The sequence below is a fragment of the Tupaia chinensis genome, unplaced genomic scaffold, assembly GCF_000334495.1.
Source record: "Tupaia chinensis unplaced genomic scaffold, TupChi_1.0 Scaffold145396_1, whole genome shotgun sequence".
Lineage (NCBI taxonomy): Eukaryota > Metazoa > Chordata > Mammalia > Scandentia > Tupaiidae > Tupaia > Tupaia belangeri.
In genome coordinates, this window is record NW_006205257.1 from 5,714,083 (window position 1) to 5,727,804 (window position 13,722).

Sequence of the window (13,722 nt, forward strand, 5' to 3'; positions counted from 1 at the left end):
CCTAGTAGATGAGACCTTAGAAAAAGCTGCAATGTTTTATTCTCCTTTCAGCCTAGGAACCTCTGAGGTCTAAGAGACTCACAAATGAGAATGCTATTGTAGGTTCACTCTGCCTGTACGGGAACCATCATTAGTAATCACAACTAGACTTTGCCTCTATGGTCTGCCCAGCTGTAATTCCCGAAGTGAATGAGTCCTAAGTCACTCAGCAACTTCGCCAGTTCCTCCTCTTTAAATTTCTTGTAACAACAGAGCAAACCTCAGTTAGGTTACACTACAGTGGGCACAATTTAAAGTAATGAGTTGAAGATAAAACGCAGCACTTGCTGGCAAGTGTTCACAGAGGAAAAGCAAAAGATACGATGCCGGCACAGGTTGGGGGCTCCTCTTCCCTTTCAAGCTGCCTACATGGCAAGAACAGTTACTTTATTTGCAGCCTGTTTATGCTTACATGTGTACATTATTGTTACATAAACAACTGATTCATCATAGAACATCCAGTAAACATCAAGAAGTATGAAAAAGGACCTCAAGATTCTGCTAGTTAAGTTCACCAGTGTTAACCCTGGTATGTTTCTACCAGTCTTTTCTCTCCATGGGAGTAATAAACATTAAAATCGCTTATAAATACACATTCCTCTGTTCCCGAATCCTCACTCGGCACACTGCATCGTCCCATAATATTAATGTCCTTAACTCTGATTTCCATTGGCTGGAGGTCAGCTATAACTGAACTTGGCTGAACCAGCTCTTTACTAAAAGGTGGGAATTCAGGAGGTTTCCAATTTTCAGTTGTCATAAACCATCGCCTTAGGTAGGAAAGAATTCAGAGGTCGATTGTGCCCTTTGCTTTAAACTTCTTTGCAGACCGCTCACTTGACCGAAGCTGGAATTTGCTCCCATAAATGTAGGATACAAAGTCATCGATTTCCACAGTGAACACACAATTTAGCTTGGGGATAACTGAAAGAAAGAAAAAAGAAAGAAAGAAAAAAAATCAGGAGAAAAAAACTGAGGAAAAACTCTGGCAGTAAGTTCATTGTATGTAGAATATTATTCATGAGAGTCTGTATTAAAAAATAAGCTGACAGGGAATGGAGGACCCCACAAAGGGAGCAGCATTGGATTGCCTTTGGCTGTTTGTCATAGGCCAATTTATTCACACTCTACAAGTGATTCAATACCTGATTTTCAGGGTCAAAGGTGATGAACCGAACTCCCAGAACGACAGCCAGAAACAGGTTTTCCCACATGACTCTCAGATGGGCTCTTGGCCTTGTGCTTAGTGGGGAAACTTTTACATCTTTTTTTGGGAGAGGTTTTTGCTATAGGGCACGTGTGCTCGTCAAAAAGACACAGAGAGACAGAAAGTGAGAAATCACCCCCCAGGGGGATGACCACGCCACAATCCCTTCTCCGTTCTCCTCTCGGGATCTTGGGCACGTGCACACACACGCCCAGCATGAGGTTAAGCCACTGGGTCCAGGATTCAAACCGTGGTCGGCTACATGGGAGTCCAGCGATGTAGCCATTATGCCAGCTGCTGGTCCCAGAAACTTTTACACCTTTTCTCAAGATTTATAATGCTAAGAAAACGGAAGAAAGCCACACAAAAAACCGAGTTCAAAAATAAAAGGATCAAAACCTTCTCAGTATGGTTTGCGATCTCCAGATTTAAGGGCAAGGTGGGGTGTAGAAATCCCAGCAGACCTGAGTGTCTGCCGGAGCCATCTATTGGCCACTGATGGGAAAACTCTGGGAAGGGTGCAGTCCTGGGAGCTTAAAGGACAGGGGCTACTTTGGTCTCTTCTCCATTGTCTTAGCTACATTCCTTTGGAGACAGCAGCCTTTGGGCAGGGAGAGGGCCCTAATCCAAGGCCCCAAACAGGCCCAGGTCTCCTGAATCCCAGCCAGCAGTCCTTCCTCCTCCTGGACTGTTTCTGGCTGCAGCTGCTGGTTGCGCTCACAAATGCCTCTGGGAGAGCCATGGGGTGGGGGGTGGTCTCTGCGGGCTTGGAACACAGGGTCAATAAGCACCTGCAATCTGTACTGACTCAAGAGGCCAAACTGAATTAAACCGGTGTCCGACAACATGGGAGTCCAGCGATGTAGCCATTATGCCAGCTGCTGGTCCCAGAAACTTTTACACCTTTTCTCAAGATTTATAATGCTAAGAAAACGGAAGAAAGCCACACAAAAAACCGAGTTCAAAAATAAAAGGATCAAAACCTTCTCAGTATGGTTTGCGATCTCCAGATTTAAGGGCAAGGTGGGGTGTAGAAATCCCAGCAGACCTGAGTGTCTGCCGGAGCCATCTATTGGCCACTGATGGGAAAACTCTGGGAAGGGTGCAGTCCTGGGAGCTTAAAGGACAGGGGCTACTTTGGTCTCTTCTCCATTGTCTTAGCTACATTCCTTTGGAGACAGCAGCCTTTGGGCAGGGAGAGGGCCCTAATCCAAGGCCCCAAACAGGCCCAGGTCTCCTGAATCCCAGCCAGCAGTCCTTCCTCCTCCTGGACTGTTTCTGGCTGCAGCTGCTGGTTGCGCTCACAAATGCCTCTGGGAGAGCCATGGGGTGGGGGGTGGTCTCTGCGGGCTTGGAACACAGGGTCAATAAGCACCTGCAATCTGTACTGACTCAAGAGGCCAAACTGAATTCCTGGAGAAAAAGGCTGATCAGGGGCTAGGGAGGGAGCAGCCCATACTGCCTGTAGAGACATGAGTCTGTACCTTTCAGGCGGTCTTCTTTGGTGATAATTTTGAAAACGTGCTTGGTTTCCTGTAGAAGAATTCCTGTAACACCCACATACGAGGGGCATTTGGATTTTGTGACTGCAAAGAAAAAAGGCAGTTTAAGGCTGAAGCCTCTGTGGTGGTGGGTGAACCACAGTCAGGCCGCTGTTCCCACCCTCTGAGCTAGCAGAGGAAGAGGGCTGAGGCTCGACCAAGCTGGGTAAAAACCAGGGCTTCCCAGTTTCTTCTCCTGGGGCTCTGCTGGGCTGTTCTTACTGGGCAACCTTTAGCAGGCCTGTGGCCATGGGCAGGATTCTGAAATCAGGAAGTATGACTCGTTTCCAGAGTCCCAAGGCCTACAGTCTGGCTCTGAAGGAGCCAGGATGTTTCACGGGCAGGGTCTGCATGAACACCCAGCCAACATGTCTCCCCAGGACCTCCTGAACCCTGGCTGAGCAGAGGTCTGGCTGCAGAGCCGTGTGGCAGTTAGGATGTGAAGTTGGCCACCATCAGGAGCAGCAGGACCCTTGTCCATCCTAACTCATGCTCAGTGTGGTGAGTAGACATTTGAGGTAATGTTCCAACAGAGATGGGGGAGTGTGTGGCCAACCACGAAAACGTGCTTGGTTTCCTGTAGAAGAATTCCTGTAACACCCACATACGAGGGGCATTTGGATTTTGTGACTGCAAAGAAAAAAGGCAGTTTAAGGCTGAAGCCTCTGTGGTGGTGGGTGAACCACAGTCAGGCCGCTGTTCCCACCCTCTGAGCTAGCAGAGGAAGAGGGCTGAGGCTCGACCAAGCTGGGTAAAAACCAGGGCTTCCCAGTTTCTTCTCCTGGGGCTCTGCTGGGCTGTTCTTACTGGGCAACCTTTAGCAGGCCTGTGGCCATGGGCAGGATTCTGAAATCAGGAAGTATGACTCGTTTCCAGAGTCCCAAGGCCTACAGTCTGGCTCTGAAGGAGCCAGGATGTTTCACGGGCAGGGTCTGCATGAACACCCAGCCAACATGTCTCCCCAGGACCTCCTGAACCCTGGCTGAGCAGAGGTCTGGCTGCAGAGCCGTGTGGCAGTTAGGATGTGAAGTTGGCCACCATCAGGAGCAGCAGGACCCTTGTCCATCCTAACTCATGCTCAGTGTGGTGAGTAGACATTTGAGGTAATGTTCCAACAGAGATGGGGGAGTGTGTGGCCAACCACAGACAATTTTATTTTCTAACAGTGACAAGTGCTATGAAGACAGTGAAAGGGTAACAAGGGTAGAAGGGGGTCAGCTTTAGTGGTGGCAGGCCCTTAGGTGAAGTGACATCTAAGTAGAGACCTGAATCATGAGAAGGAATTGGTCTGTGACATACAGGAAGAAGCTCCAGGCAGAGGTAAGGGGCAAATGCAAAGGACCGTTCAACAAGGAGGCAGAATTTTTCTCTAATGTGATGGGAAGCCACCAGAAGCTATGAAACAGGGAAAGGACGTGATGTGGTTTCTGTTATAAAGCCTTAGGCGAGCTGCTTGATTGGGGGAGGAGCAGCTAGCCAGCCTGGCGTGGGCTGGGTGGCTCCTGACGTAATCCAGGGGAGAGGCCCATGGTTTAGATTTGGATCTAGGATGTGCTGATGGATCGGAAGTTGAGGGAGTAGGAAAGCATGGAGACTTCCTAGTTTGGCCTGAACAAAAGGAGAAATACTCAGTGTCATTAATGAGTTGGGGAAAACCAGGGGAGGGGCTGACTTGAGAGAGCAATAGCTCCCTGGGATATGGATGTCTGAGATGCCTACTGGACATCCAGGGGGCTTTGTCGAATGCAGAGTCTTATGATGAGCCTGGAGTTCAGGAGGAAGGCCTATGTGGAGGAGTCAGCTTGAGAGCAGTTGGTCCATAGATGACCTATGAAACCACATGACTACATGAAAGGGATTCTATGCTCAAAATTCCAGGCCATGGGTGAGTGTCAGCAGCTGCTGTGCCCTTTTGAGTTACCAAGAGGAGTCTCTGCATGGAGAAGGTACATAGATACCATTAGAGTGTCTGACAAAGGTAGAATTGGCTATGACAGCTGTTGTTACCTCCACCCTCAGTGCCGGGGATCTGACCCATGTGGGAGGGACAGGTCTGCCACTTTAACACAAGTGCACATTGCCACTGACCGATGGTTTGAACAGGTGGATGACCATGTGCTATTAGGCAACTGACCTGAAATAATAGCACCGTGAAGATCTGCCTTTAACAGCTTGGCTTGAATCATCTGTGGCTGCCTAGAAAAGAGAAGCCTTCAATTTACACCATACTAAAGATTTCTGAAAGAAGCAAACAGGTCTACAGACTTGTGCAGTCAGGTAGTGCAGATAACAGGCTCCGAAGGTTACATTTACAATGACTGGAAGATACGGATGTGCCTCAAAGGTCAAGGCTTCACAAACGTGACTCACGTGTCGGGCTTGAGACCATTGCACAGGTCCCGGATATACTGCTTCCAAAGTTCGTGCAGCGGGAGAAAAAGACTGTATCTGTGGTAAAGCCAGAAACAGGTAAAAGTCAGACAACGTGAGCTTGTGATTACAATGTCTAAATAGCAGAGCATGGCACGATGCCAAGGACTATGGCCTGGGCCATTAGTAGTTAGGTGCAAAGCCTAGTTCTATTGCTGATAATCTGACTAAAATCAAGTACTTTCACCTCTCAACCTTCAGTTTCTCCACTGGTTGAACCTCCTTGAAGCTAATGAAAAGAGGAAGGAGTGTCCCTACTTTGCCTGGCATCCTTCCTACCAGCTAGCTGCAGCCATCACAGCTAGACCTCAAGGAGACACCTCAGACCATGAGGAATGTCAAAAAGTCATGGTGCGCTGCTCAGGTTCCTGCTGGCTGTGGGACTTCCTGCCACACCCACCCAGGGTGGCATTCACTGGACTTCTTTTATGGGAGAGAAGTGAAGTTCAGTTTTGTATAAGCCATTGCTGCTTTGAGGTTTTCTGTTATGTCAAATTGAACTTAGTAAGCCCTCAGTGAACAGGGTCTGCTGGTCGGGATGTGTGAAGGAGTGAGTCTGTCTGGAAGGTGAGTGAGTTAGTGGTGGGGAGAAGAGAGGAGGGAGCAGGTGAGAGGACCCTACAGGCTTTCCTCCGGGACCGCTGTCACTTGTTCTGGTACTCACAGAGAACTTATTTATATGAAGCTGCTGGTTAGAGAAATGAAGAACTCAAGTTAAAACCCAACATGCGCTCTACCAGAGAGGACATCAGTGGGACAAACCTGGGGCAGAGAGCAGCCCCCTCCTCCACCCACAGCCCTGCTGGTTTCATGAGCGTGGGCCATGGACAAAGTAACACCCTTCCCTTCTCTTCTGAGATGTGGGAAGCTATCTGGCTGAAGACCTCTAAGCAGAAGCCTATAAACAGTCCCAAGACGCGAAACTCAGACTGTTGCCAAGGAAGGATGGCATGCTAGCCAGATGACCTTCTCCCATAAGACAGTGAGGCAGTCCTTTCAGAAACTTCCGAAATGTGTGGGCAGCATCTTTCTTTGGCAATAAAACCCAAGTGAGTGATTCTATCTAATGCTATTAAAAGCTACAAAGAGATACACATTCAGAAATATCAGTTCCTCTTTTCTGTCAAAGAAAACTAAAAGACAAACAGCCCGCTGCCACAGGCAACAGACTCACTTATGGCACGAGTCTTATTAGTTAAGGCTAGGATAGAAACCAATGAAGAGGCCTCAGTCTCACTATGACTTGTTATTACAAGACAAATCCGCAGTACAAATTGGTAAAGGAAGGCTGCCCCCGTGTGGCAGAAGATGGAGAGGCACCCTCAGTTTAAACGGTGCCTGAGCGACCTAGTCAAAGCCACCTAGCCCCCAAGTTCACAGCTGGGCTGAGGATCCAACCATGAGTAGAGAGGCATACCAAAGGCTTGGCTTACCTCTGTTGCTCTGGCTTAATGTCAAAGAGCCGCAGTTCCCTCCTCTGCCTGGCAGAGAGGCCTTTGGATTTCTTTTTCTTCTCCTTTCTCTTCCGGCGAGTGAAGTACTCTAGAATAACGGCCTTGCGCTGCAGCTGGTCCTCCAGGGCTTGCTGGCTCATGCGGGGCACGCTGCGCTTCAGGAAGGCCTTCACAAAGGCCTCGGCCCGCCCGACTCCTGCATGCTGGATGGAGACAAGGAGGTGAATGCTCACTGCTTGAGTCTGGGTAGCCGAAGACCCCAGCACTCCCACCCACCGCACCCAGGAGCCACTGCAACAGTAGATGGGGCCGCCCTCGTTGAGGGCACCTATCTGCCAAGTGTCATCTGCCAAGTGTTTGCACCTAAACAGCTGTCAGGATGTGAAAGCCACACTCGTGTCCATTTGTGAGTTTGTCACATAAAACAGCCAACTCAAACACTGACTTCCTGCCCTGCTTTTCTGCGGTTATTCTGAGATAAACAATCTTTCGACTGGGTTGTTGGAAAAACCCTAACACATTTTTACATAGAAAAATACGTCATGACTTTTCTGACGACCCAATATTTGGAAGAAGCCTTTCCTTATCCTTGGCACAGAGGAAAGCTTGAGAAATGCATGACGAACCTACTTAATCAGTCGTGACCAGATGAAAGTGAGCTCAGAGTAGAGCCAAGTTATGGTTGTGAGGGAACTGATCCTAACCCTAGGGAAAACAGCCAAACTAGGTGCTCTGGGGTGGGCCAAGCCTCAGTGGGGAACTGTGACATGGAGCTTACGAGACAATTATCTTTACTTGGGCGACATGGGTGGCTACTCTCCAAGAGGTCTACCCTGCATCACTTGGAGAAAGAACTGTCAAGCACATCTCAGGCCTATACTTACTCTCTCCAACACAGAGCAGCAGTACTGAGCTACAGTGAATAAACACAGGCTCTTAGTGAAGACTCCTGGGCAAAGTAACTGTCGTAACCATGTGCAATTCTGGTAAAAGCCCCAAGCACCACTTTCTCTCAAGTTTGGAGTACAACACCCTATTCCTTATTCAGCTGTGGGTGCCTCTGCCCTGATGTCCACCAGAGCCCTGAACAGAGCTCTCTACTGAGGTCTTGCCTTCTGTTTGGTCATTTCCTAGGACTTTTTTACATGAACAAGGCTATAAACACGAAGGCCGAGGCTAGGGGACAGACTGAAGCTAATCTATAGTAATCAGGCCCTTCCACCATGGGTGAGAAACAGGGATGAAAAGATAGCATACATGCAATATTCAAAGTTGCTTAGTATGAGAATGGCAAGAAGTATGTGTGCTTTAGCTTTGTACCATTACATTTTTGCTATAGTGAGTGTGCACTTGCCAGAGATAGATGGAGACAGACAGAGAGGGAAGTGAGAAAGCACCTGCTAAGGGGAACAGTCATGCCGCAGTCCCTTCTCCATTCTCCTCGCAGGACTTTGGGCATGCATGTATATGTGCCTAGTGTGTCAAGATCAGGATTTGAACTACACAGTTGGCCATGTGGGATCCAGCTGCCTTAACCACCATACCATCTGCTGGTCCCCAGCTCTGTACATTTAGATGCTAAGTTTATTATCATTAGTATGATAAAAGGTAAATAAATATATTTGATTCTTTTAAATATCTAAATGGCTGTGCTTTCACGAAGCGGAATACAGGTCTTTCAAAAGCTTGATTTCCAGGTAACATTTTCATTATCTGCTGTAAGTGAATCTTTGGCCAATTTTTAAAAATTTTGCTATAGGATACATACACTTGCCAGAGAGAGAAAGGGAAACTGAGAAAATACGCCCCAGGGGAAATGGCTATGCTGCAATCCCTTCTACTCTATTCTCCTCTCAGGATTTCGGGCATGCATGCACATGTGCCCAGTGTTGTTTTCAAGCCATCGAGTCTCGGACTTGAACCCTGCAGTTGGCTATGTAGGATCCAGCTGCAATAGGATCCTATACCATGCCACCAGTTGGCCCTCCTTTGCCAAATTAATAAAGCGTTTTGAGGGACAATAAAGGCATATTGAAAGTTTCATTTCAATGTAACGTTTTCATTATCCACTATAAATAAATCTTTTGCCAAATTAACAAAGCATATTGAAGCATCTGGGTAGAATCTGTAAATCCCACTTATGAAATGCAATTTGCCTGCCTTCTACAGGAGTGAAGGGGGCACAGTCACAAAGTCAAACAATGGTGCTCACCAGGCCAGGTTTCAGGTGGGCATGGCCTGGTATCCTCTATACAGGGGGAGATGACACAAGATCAAGAAGTCCCAGCTTACCAACCTGGATTTTGGCACAACAGAGAAAGAGGCTAGCATATAGAAACAGGCCTGGATCAGACCATAAGACCTGGCTCGAGCCTAAGATGTCTACCTGAGAGGTAAGTATGAAGTATGAGTAAGACATGGAAAGGACATGCAAACCAGTACTCAGAAACAACTGAGCCTTCTTTGCCATCACCTCTGCTACCCTAGACTTCAAGAACTTCCTCTCAAGAACCATACCTGAACATCGAACTCTTTTGCTTCTTTCTGAGAAAAAGCACGGTAGACCATACCTGAAGGATTAAAAAAAGAAGTAATGATCAATTCCTGTCGGGTACGGCTGTAAGAGTCGAGATTTTTCTAACTATAAAAATAACTATGCTTGGGACCAGCAGTTGGCGTAATGGTTATGTCACTGGACTCCCATGTAGTCGATAGCGGTTCGAGTCCAGGACCTGGTGGCTTAAACTCACGCCGGGCGTGTGAATACATGCCCGAGATCCCAAGAGGAGAATGGAGGAGAAGGGATTGCGGCATGGCCATTCCTCCTGGGGTATATTTTCTTACTTTATGTCTCTCTGTCTCTTTCTGGCGAGCACACGCACCCTATAGCAAAAACAAAAACAAAAACAAAAACAATTCAGAGATATGAGATGGGGGTGGTATGAAGAGTAAAGCTTCAGTGCTTTCTTGGATGTTTCTTATCCTCCCTCTAGCAATGTCTCTTCTAGAAGCTCTAAGGGTACGGTTTAAAAACTTTAATGCTTCTCAACTTTCATGTGTGTAAGAAACTCTGAAATCTTATTAAAATGTTGATTCTTGATTCCTACTCCCAGATCCTACATTTCTAACAAGTTCCTAGGTGATATTACAGGCTAGTGGTTCATACTATGAGTTGCGCTAGTTTAAAATACCATAGGTTAGAAGCCTGGGCAGTTGCTCACTAAGTCTAACAAAGCACAATTAATAGTTATATGATGGAGCCAGAGGTGATGTAGTGCTTAAGGCATTGAACTCCCATGTGGTTGACCAAGATATGAGTCCCAGATCCGGTAGCTTGAAACTCATACTGGGTATGTGTGTGTGTATGCCCAAAATCTCAAGGGGACTGGAAGAGAAGGGATTGTGGTGTGGTCATCTCTCTCCGGGGTGTGTGTCTCTGGCTTTCTGTCTCTCTGTCTCTCCTGTGAGCACATCCGCCCTATAGCAAAAAAATCCCCTCCCTCACACACACACACACACACAAAACCCCACCAGGTTCACATGCCCAATAATCCCAAAAAGAGAGAGAAACAGAGGAGAAGGGATTGTGGAGTGATCATGTCTCATGGAGTAGGGTGGGGTGGTGGAGTGTTCTTGCTTTCCCTCTCTAACTCTGGTGAGTGCACGTACTCTCTGGCAAATTAAAAAAAAAAAAAAATCAATATGATAGAGCCGTCCAGGATGCAGATGGTTGGACATATTACATTTTGTTAACTCTAAGATTATGTATATATATATATATATATATTATACACAAATTTTTTTTTTGAGAGTTTTTTTTGCTATAGGGCGTGTGCACTCATTAGAGAGACAGAGAGACAGAAAGCGAGAAATCACCCCCCTGGGGGGATGGCCACACTGCAATCCCTTTTCTTCCATTCTCCTCTTGGGCACGCACGCACACATGCCTGGAGTGAGTTTAAGCACTGGGTCCAGGACTCGAACTGCAGTTGACTACATGAGAGTCCAGCGACATAGCTATTATACCAACTGCTGGTCCCGTTAACTGTAAGATATTTAAAAACATTTTTTTCTTTCACATTGTAATATCTAGGAAATTGGAATATACCACATAATTGGTGTTCTGAACTGATAAAAATATATCTAACTCCTTGAAACTCAGAATATATACTTATCGATGTGGTTTCATCTTCTAAAAACTTATCCACTCCTGTTTCTTTCTCTTTTTAGTTGGCCAGAAGGCACATGCACTTGCCAGAGAGTGGTGAGGAGCAAGACAGCCCTTCCCGACACAATGGGGCATGGTCATAACCCCTTCTCCTCCATTTCTCCCTTCTGGGATTTTTGGGCATGCATTGACACACGCTTCGTGTGTTTCTCAAGCTGCCTGGTCTGAGACTTCAACTGCATGATCAATAATGTGGACCGAGCACCTTAACCATAAAGCCATGGCTGGCTACCAACTACTGTTTCGTACTTAATTTGTCTGAAGAAGAAAACTGTGCCATTGGGAACAGAATAGGAGTGGAGTGAAATAAGAATGGGACAAAAGCCTGGCTTAAGTGACAAATGCCTAGAAAATCTGGTTTGTTCTACACTATAAATTCCACCCCAGCTGTCTTGTGCTTCCCTGAGTACATGTCTGATCAGGCAAACGAACATGGTTACACATTTAATATAGTCTAGCACTCCTGCAAATGGAAGACAGGGATTATAACCTGTTTGCAGAAGCAACTTGTAGAGCCTGGAACCCCAGAAATGAATTTGTTTCACCTGTCACACATGCCCAACATCAGACTTGGAAGTCACTCTGTAACAATACACGTCTAACAGTTACCGAGCACTCATGGCTCACCGGGTATATGATCTCATTACACTTTCCAAACAATCTTTTAATTATTGTTATTATGCACAGGAGAAAGTGGATGCTTAGACATGCTGAGACACTGAACTGGATCATGTTGGTAGAGAGTGGCAGGGAGGGAAATCAAACTCCCTTGTGTGTGTGTGTTTTAACCACTTTATTATTTTACTTATATATTCAATTACTGTGTATTTTTAGTTTATAAAGTGAATTTTCTCAGCATGAATAAACTGTATATTAGTCTGCTTAAAGATACTGTCATATACATTATCATCAACAGATAGCTTTCCATTTTTGTGTCTGTTAAAAGTTTTGCTTTTTTCTTTTCCCCCTCATTCCTTTCCTCTCACTCTCTTCCATTTTCCACCCTCTTCCTATACTGTCTCTAGTATCTCCATGTTCTCCATTTTTAATTTTCCAATCTTTTGATTTCTGCCACAGAGTTTGGGCTTTCAGTATATATTGAGTGAAGACATACAATGTCTCTAATAGTCGGCTGGCTTCGCATAACACTAAATCTTCCATATTCATCCACTTTCTATCAGATCAGGCCTAGTCTTAATGGTGTCTACATTACTTGTCTGTTAATTTCCCAAGTTCTTGCTCCTCCCCTCGGCTCAAGTTGCACAGCCTTGGGTTAGTGATATTCTCCAGCAGTTTCCAAGGCTTTACACTAGGCAAGGGTGGGAGAAGGGGCTGCAGGGAGGGGAAGGGTGGGAGAAAGGGCTGCAGGGAGGGGCAAGGCGGTGGTCCCCCGGGGCGTGGCCAAGTCAGGCCCAGGCCCTGGGCTCTCCTCCTCAAGCACCACAGCCAGGAGAACCTGCCGTGGCCCTGACATCAATACCTAGCTCAGACTGAGCCAGACGAAGAAGCCACACGGTGGGCCTCAGTTTCCCTTATGTGTGGTGGAACGATCCCTGTAGAAATTCTGTATGGATTCCGCAGCGACTGGTAGCAGTGACCCATTTCACCCCCCAGCACCAAGTCCCAGACCCTATACATCTCCCTCTGGGCCCAATTTCGTGGCCTCGCTTACTCTTCATCTTCGGACCGCTCTGTGCGCCCTGACGTCTCCTTCAGGCGTCGCTCACTCTTTCTCCACTTTGTTCAGCAACTCTCCGCCACCAGGGCCTCTCTCATCAGTTTCTTTGTGCCAGAAGCCGAGGTGTAAGCGCCACCAACCAACAGACAAGCTTTTACCTGCTACTGGAGGTCGGGACGTTCAGAGCTCGGAGATGGCGCAGCGCGTGACGTCACCGCCGCGCGCCGGCCTAGGCTCGCGCATGCGCTTGGGGGAGGACTCTGCGGCCGGCAGGTGCCGTCCCTGCTATGGGGCGCAGGGCTGGCATTTGGTGGCATCTTTCAGCCGTCATCTTTTATAGGCCAAGTCGTAGGGTTGGGTAAAGGCCTGAGGAATGCGTGTGAAAGCCTGGAGGAGAGAGAGGACTTGAGGGAGGTTGGGGACGGGGAGGGCGGAAGTGCAACTGGAGGGGGTGGGGGGCGTGGTGGTGAGGTTCGTGGGATTCCCTAATCCGTGTTCTTGCAGGTCTGCCGAGGCAGCCTCCGCTGTCGGGGACTGGCCCGGAAGTTGGGGTATGAGCCTCGGGGTTCTAGTTCTGTCTCTTCTGGTAGCTCGCTGTGTGAACCCCCGATTAAGGTGCTTCGCATCCATGGGCTTCACTTTGCCCATCTGTGTTGTGAGTGGGGTTGGCCTTAATGTCCCAAAGCTTTCTTGAGACTCCGAATATTTGTTTCTGTCATTAAAGTGAAAGGCAAAGAGTTGATTCTCATTCCTCTGAGGAAAGGCAGGAATTTCTGTGGCAAGGAAGCCTGGCCTGGCTGCTCCACTTGTCAGGAGTGACCTGGTGTCATGCCGAACCGCAGCCTTAATATTTGCAGAGTGCCAGGCCTGGGGTGGGTGCAGTGCTGGAGAGAAAAGCAGTAGGTCCCTGTCGTCTTTGAGTCCTGTGTAAACACCTCTTAGATGGGAAAAAATTTTCTCAGAATCCTGGGAATATGTCCATAGAGCCTGGTTAGAAAAAAAACAAAACATTAATATAAAGGTCTCTTTGGGTGGTGGCTTTGTGCCATTCTGATCTTAAACAAGAATGTAGGCCCTGAAGTTCAGTGGCTATAAGTGGCTTGCTGGAAGGAACCTGGATGCACTTAGTTCATATACACATTACC

The 13,722-nt window shown here is 47.4% G+C and overlaps 1 protein-coding gene across 2 annotated transcripts; it reads right to left on the reverse strand.

Moving 5' to 3' along the window:
• Nucleotides 1-216: 216 nt before the first annotated feature.
• POP4 (POP4 ribonuclease P/MRP subunit) lies at nt 217-12,770 on the reverse strand. 2 transcript variants are annotated; one of them, XM_006168007.3, is made up of 7 exons: nt 12,572-12,770; nt 9,189-9,241; nt 6,651-6,874; nt 5,158-5,235; nt 4,922-4,983; nt 2,731-2,832; nt 217-963 (listed from the first exon to the last, which is right to left on the reverse strand). In XM_006168007.3, the coding sequence occupies exons 1-7, from the start codon at nt 12,576-12,578 to the stop codon at nt 827-829; spliced, it is 663 nt and encodes a 220-aa protein (XP_006168069.1). In that variant the 5' UTR covers nt 12,579-12,770; the 3' UTR covers nt 217-826. The 2 variants fall into 2 exon arrangements, with proteins under 2 accessions (XP_006168069.1, XP_027623870.1); XM_027768069.1 differs by lacking the exon at nt 9,189-9,241.
• Between the last annotated feature and the right edge of the window lie 952 nt (nt 12,771-13,722).

Bases quoted from the DNA above. Each gene is read 5' to 3' on its own strand.
- POP4 (XM_006168007.3), bottom strand. The intron at 4,984-5,157 runs GTGAGTCACGTT...TCTCTTTTCTAG, and splicing joins AATGGTCTCAAGCCCGACAC to GCAGCCACAGATGATTCAAG. The intron at 964-2,730 runs GTACAGACTCAT...TCTTTCTTTCAG, and splicing joins CAAAGAAGACCGCCTGAAAG to TTATCCCCAAGCTAAATTGT.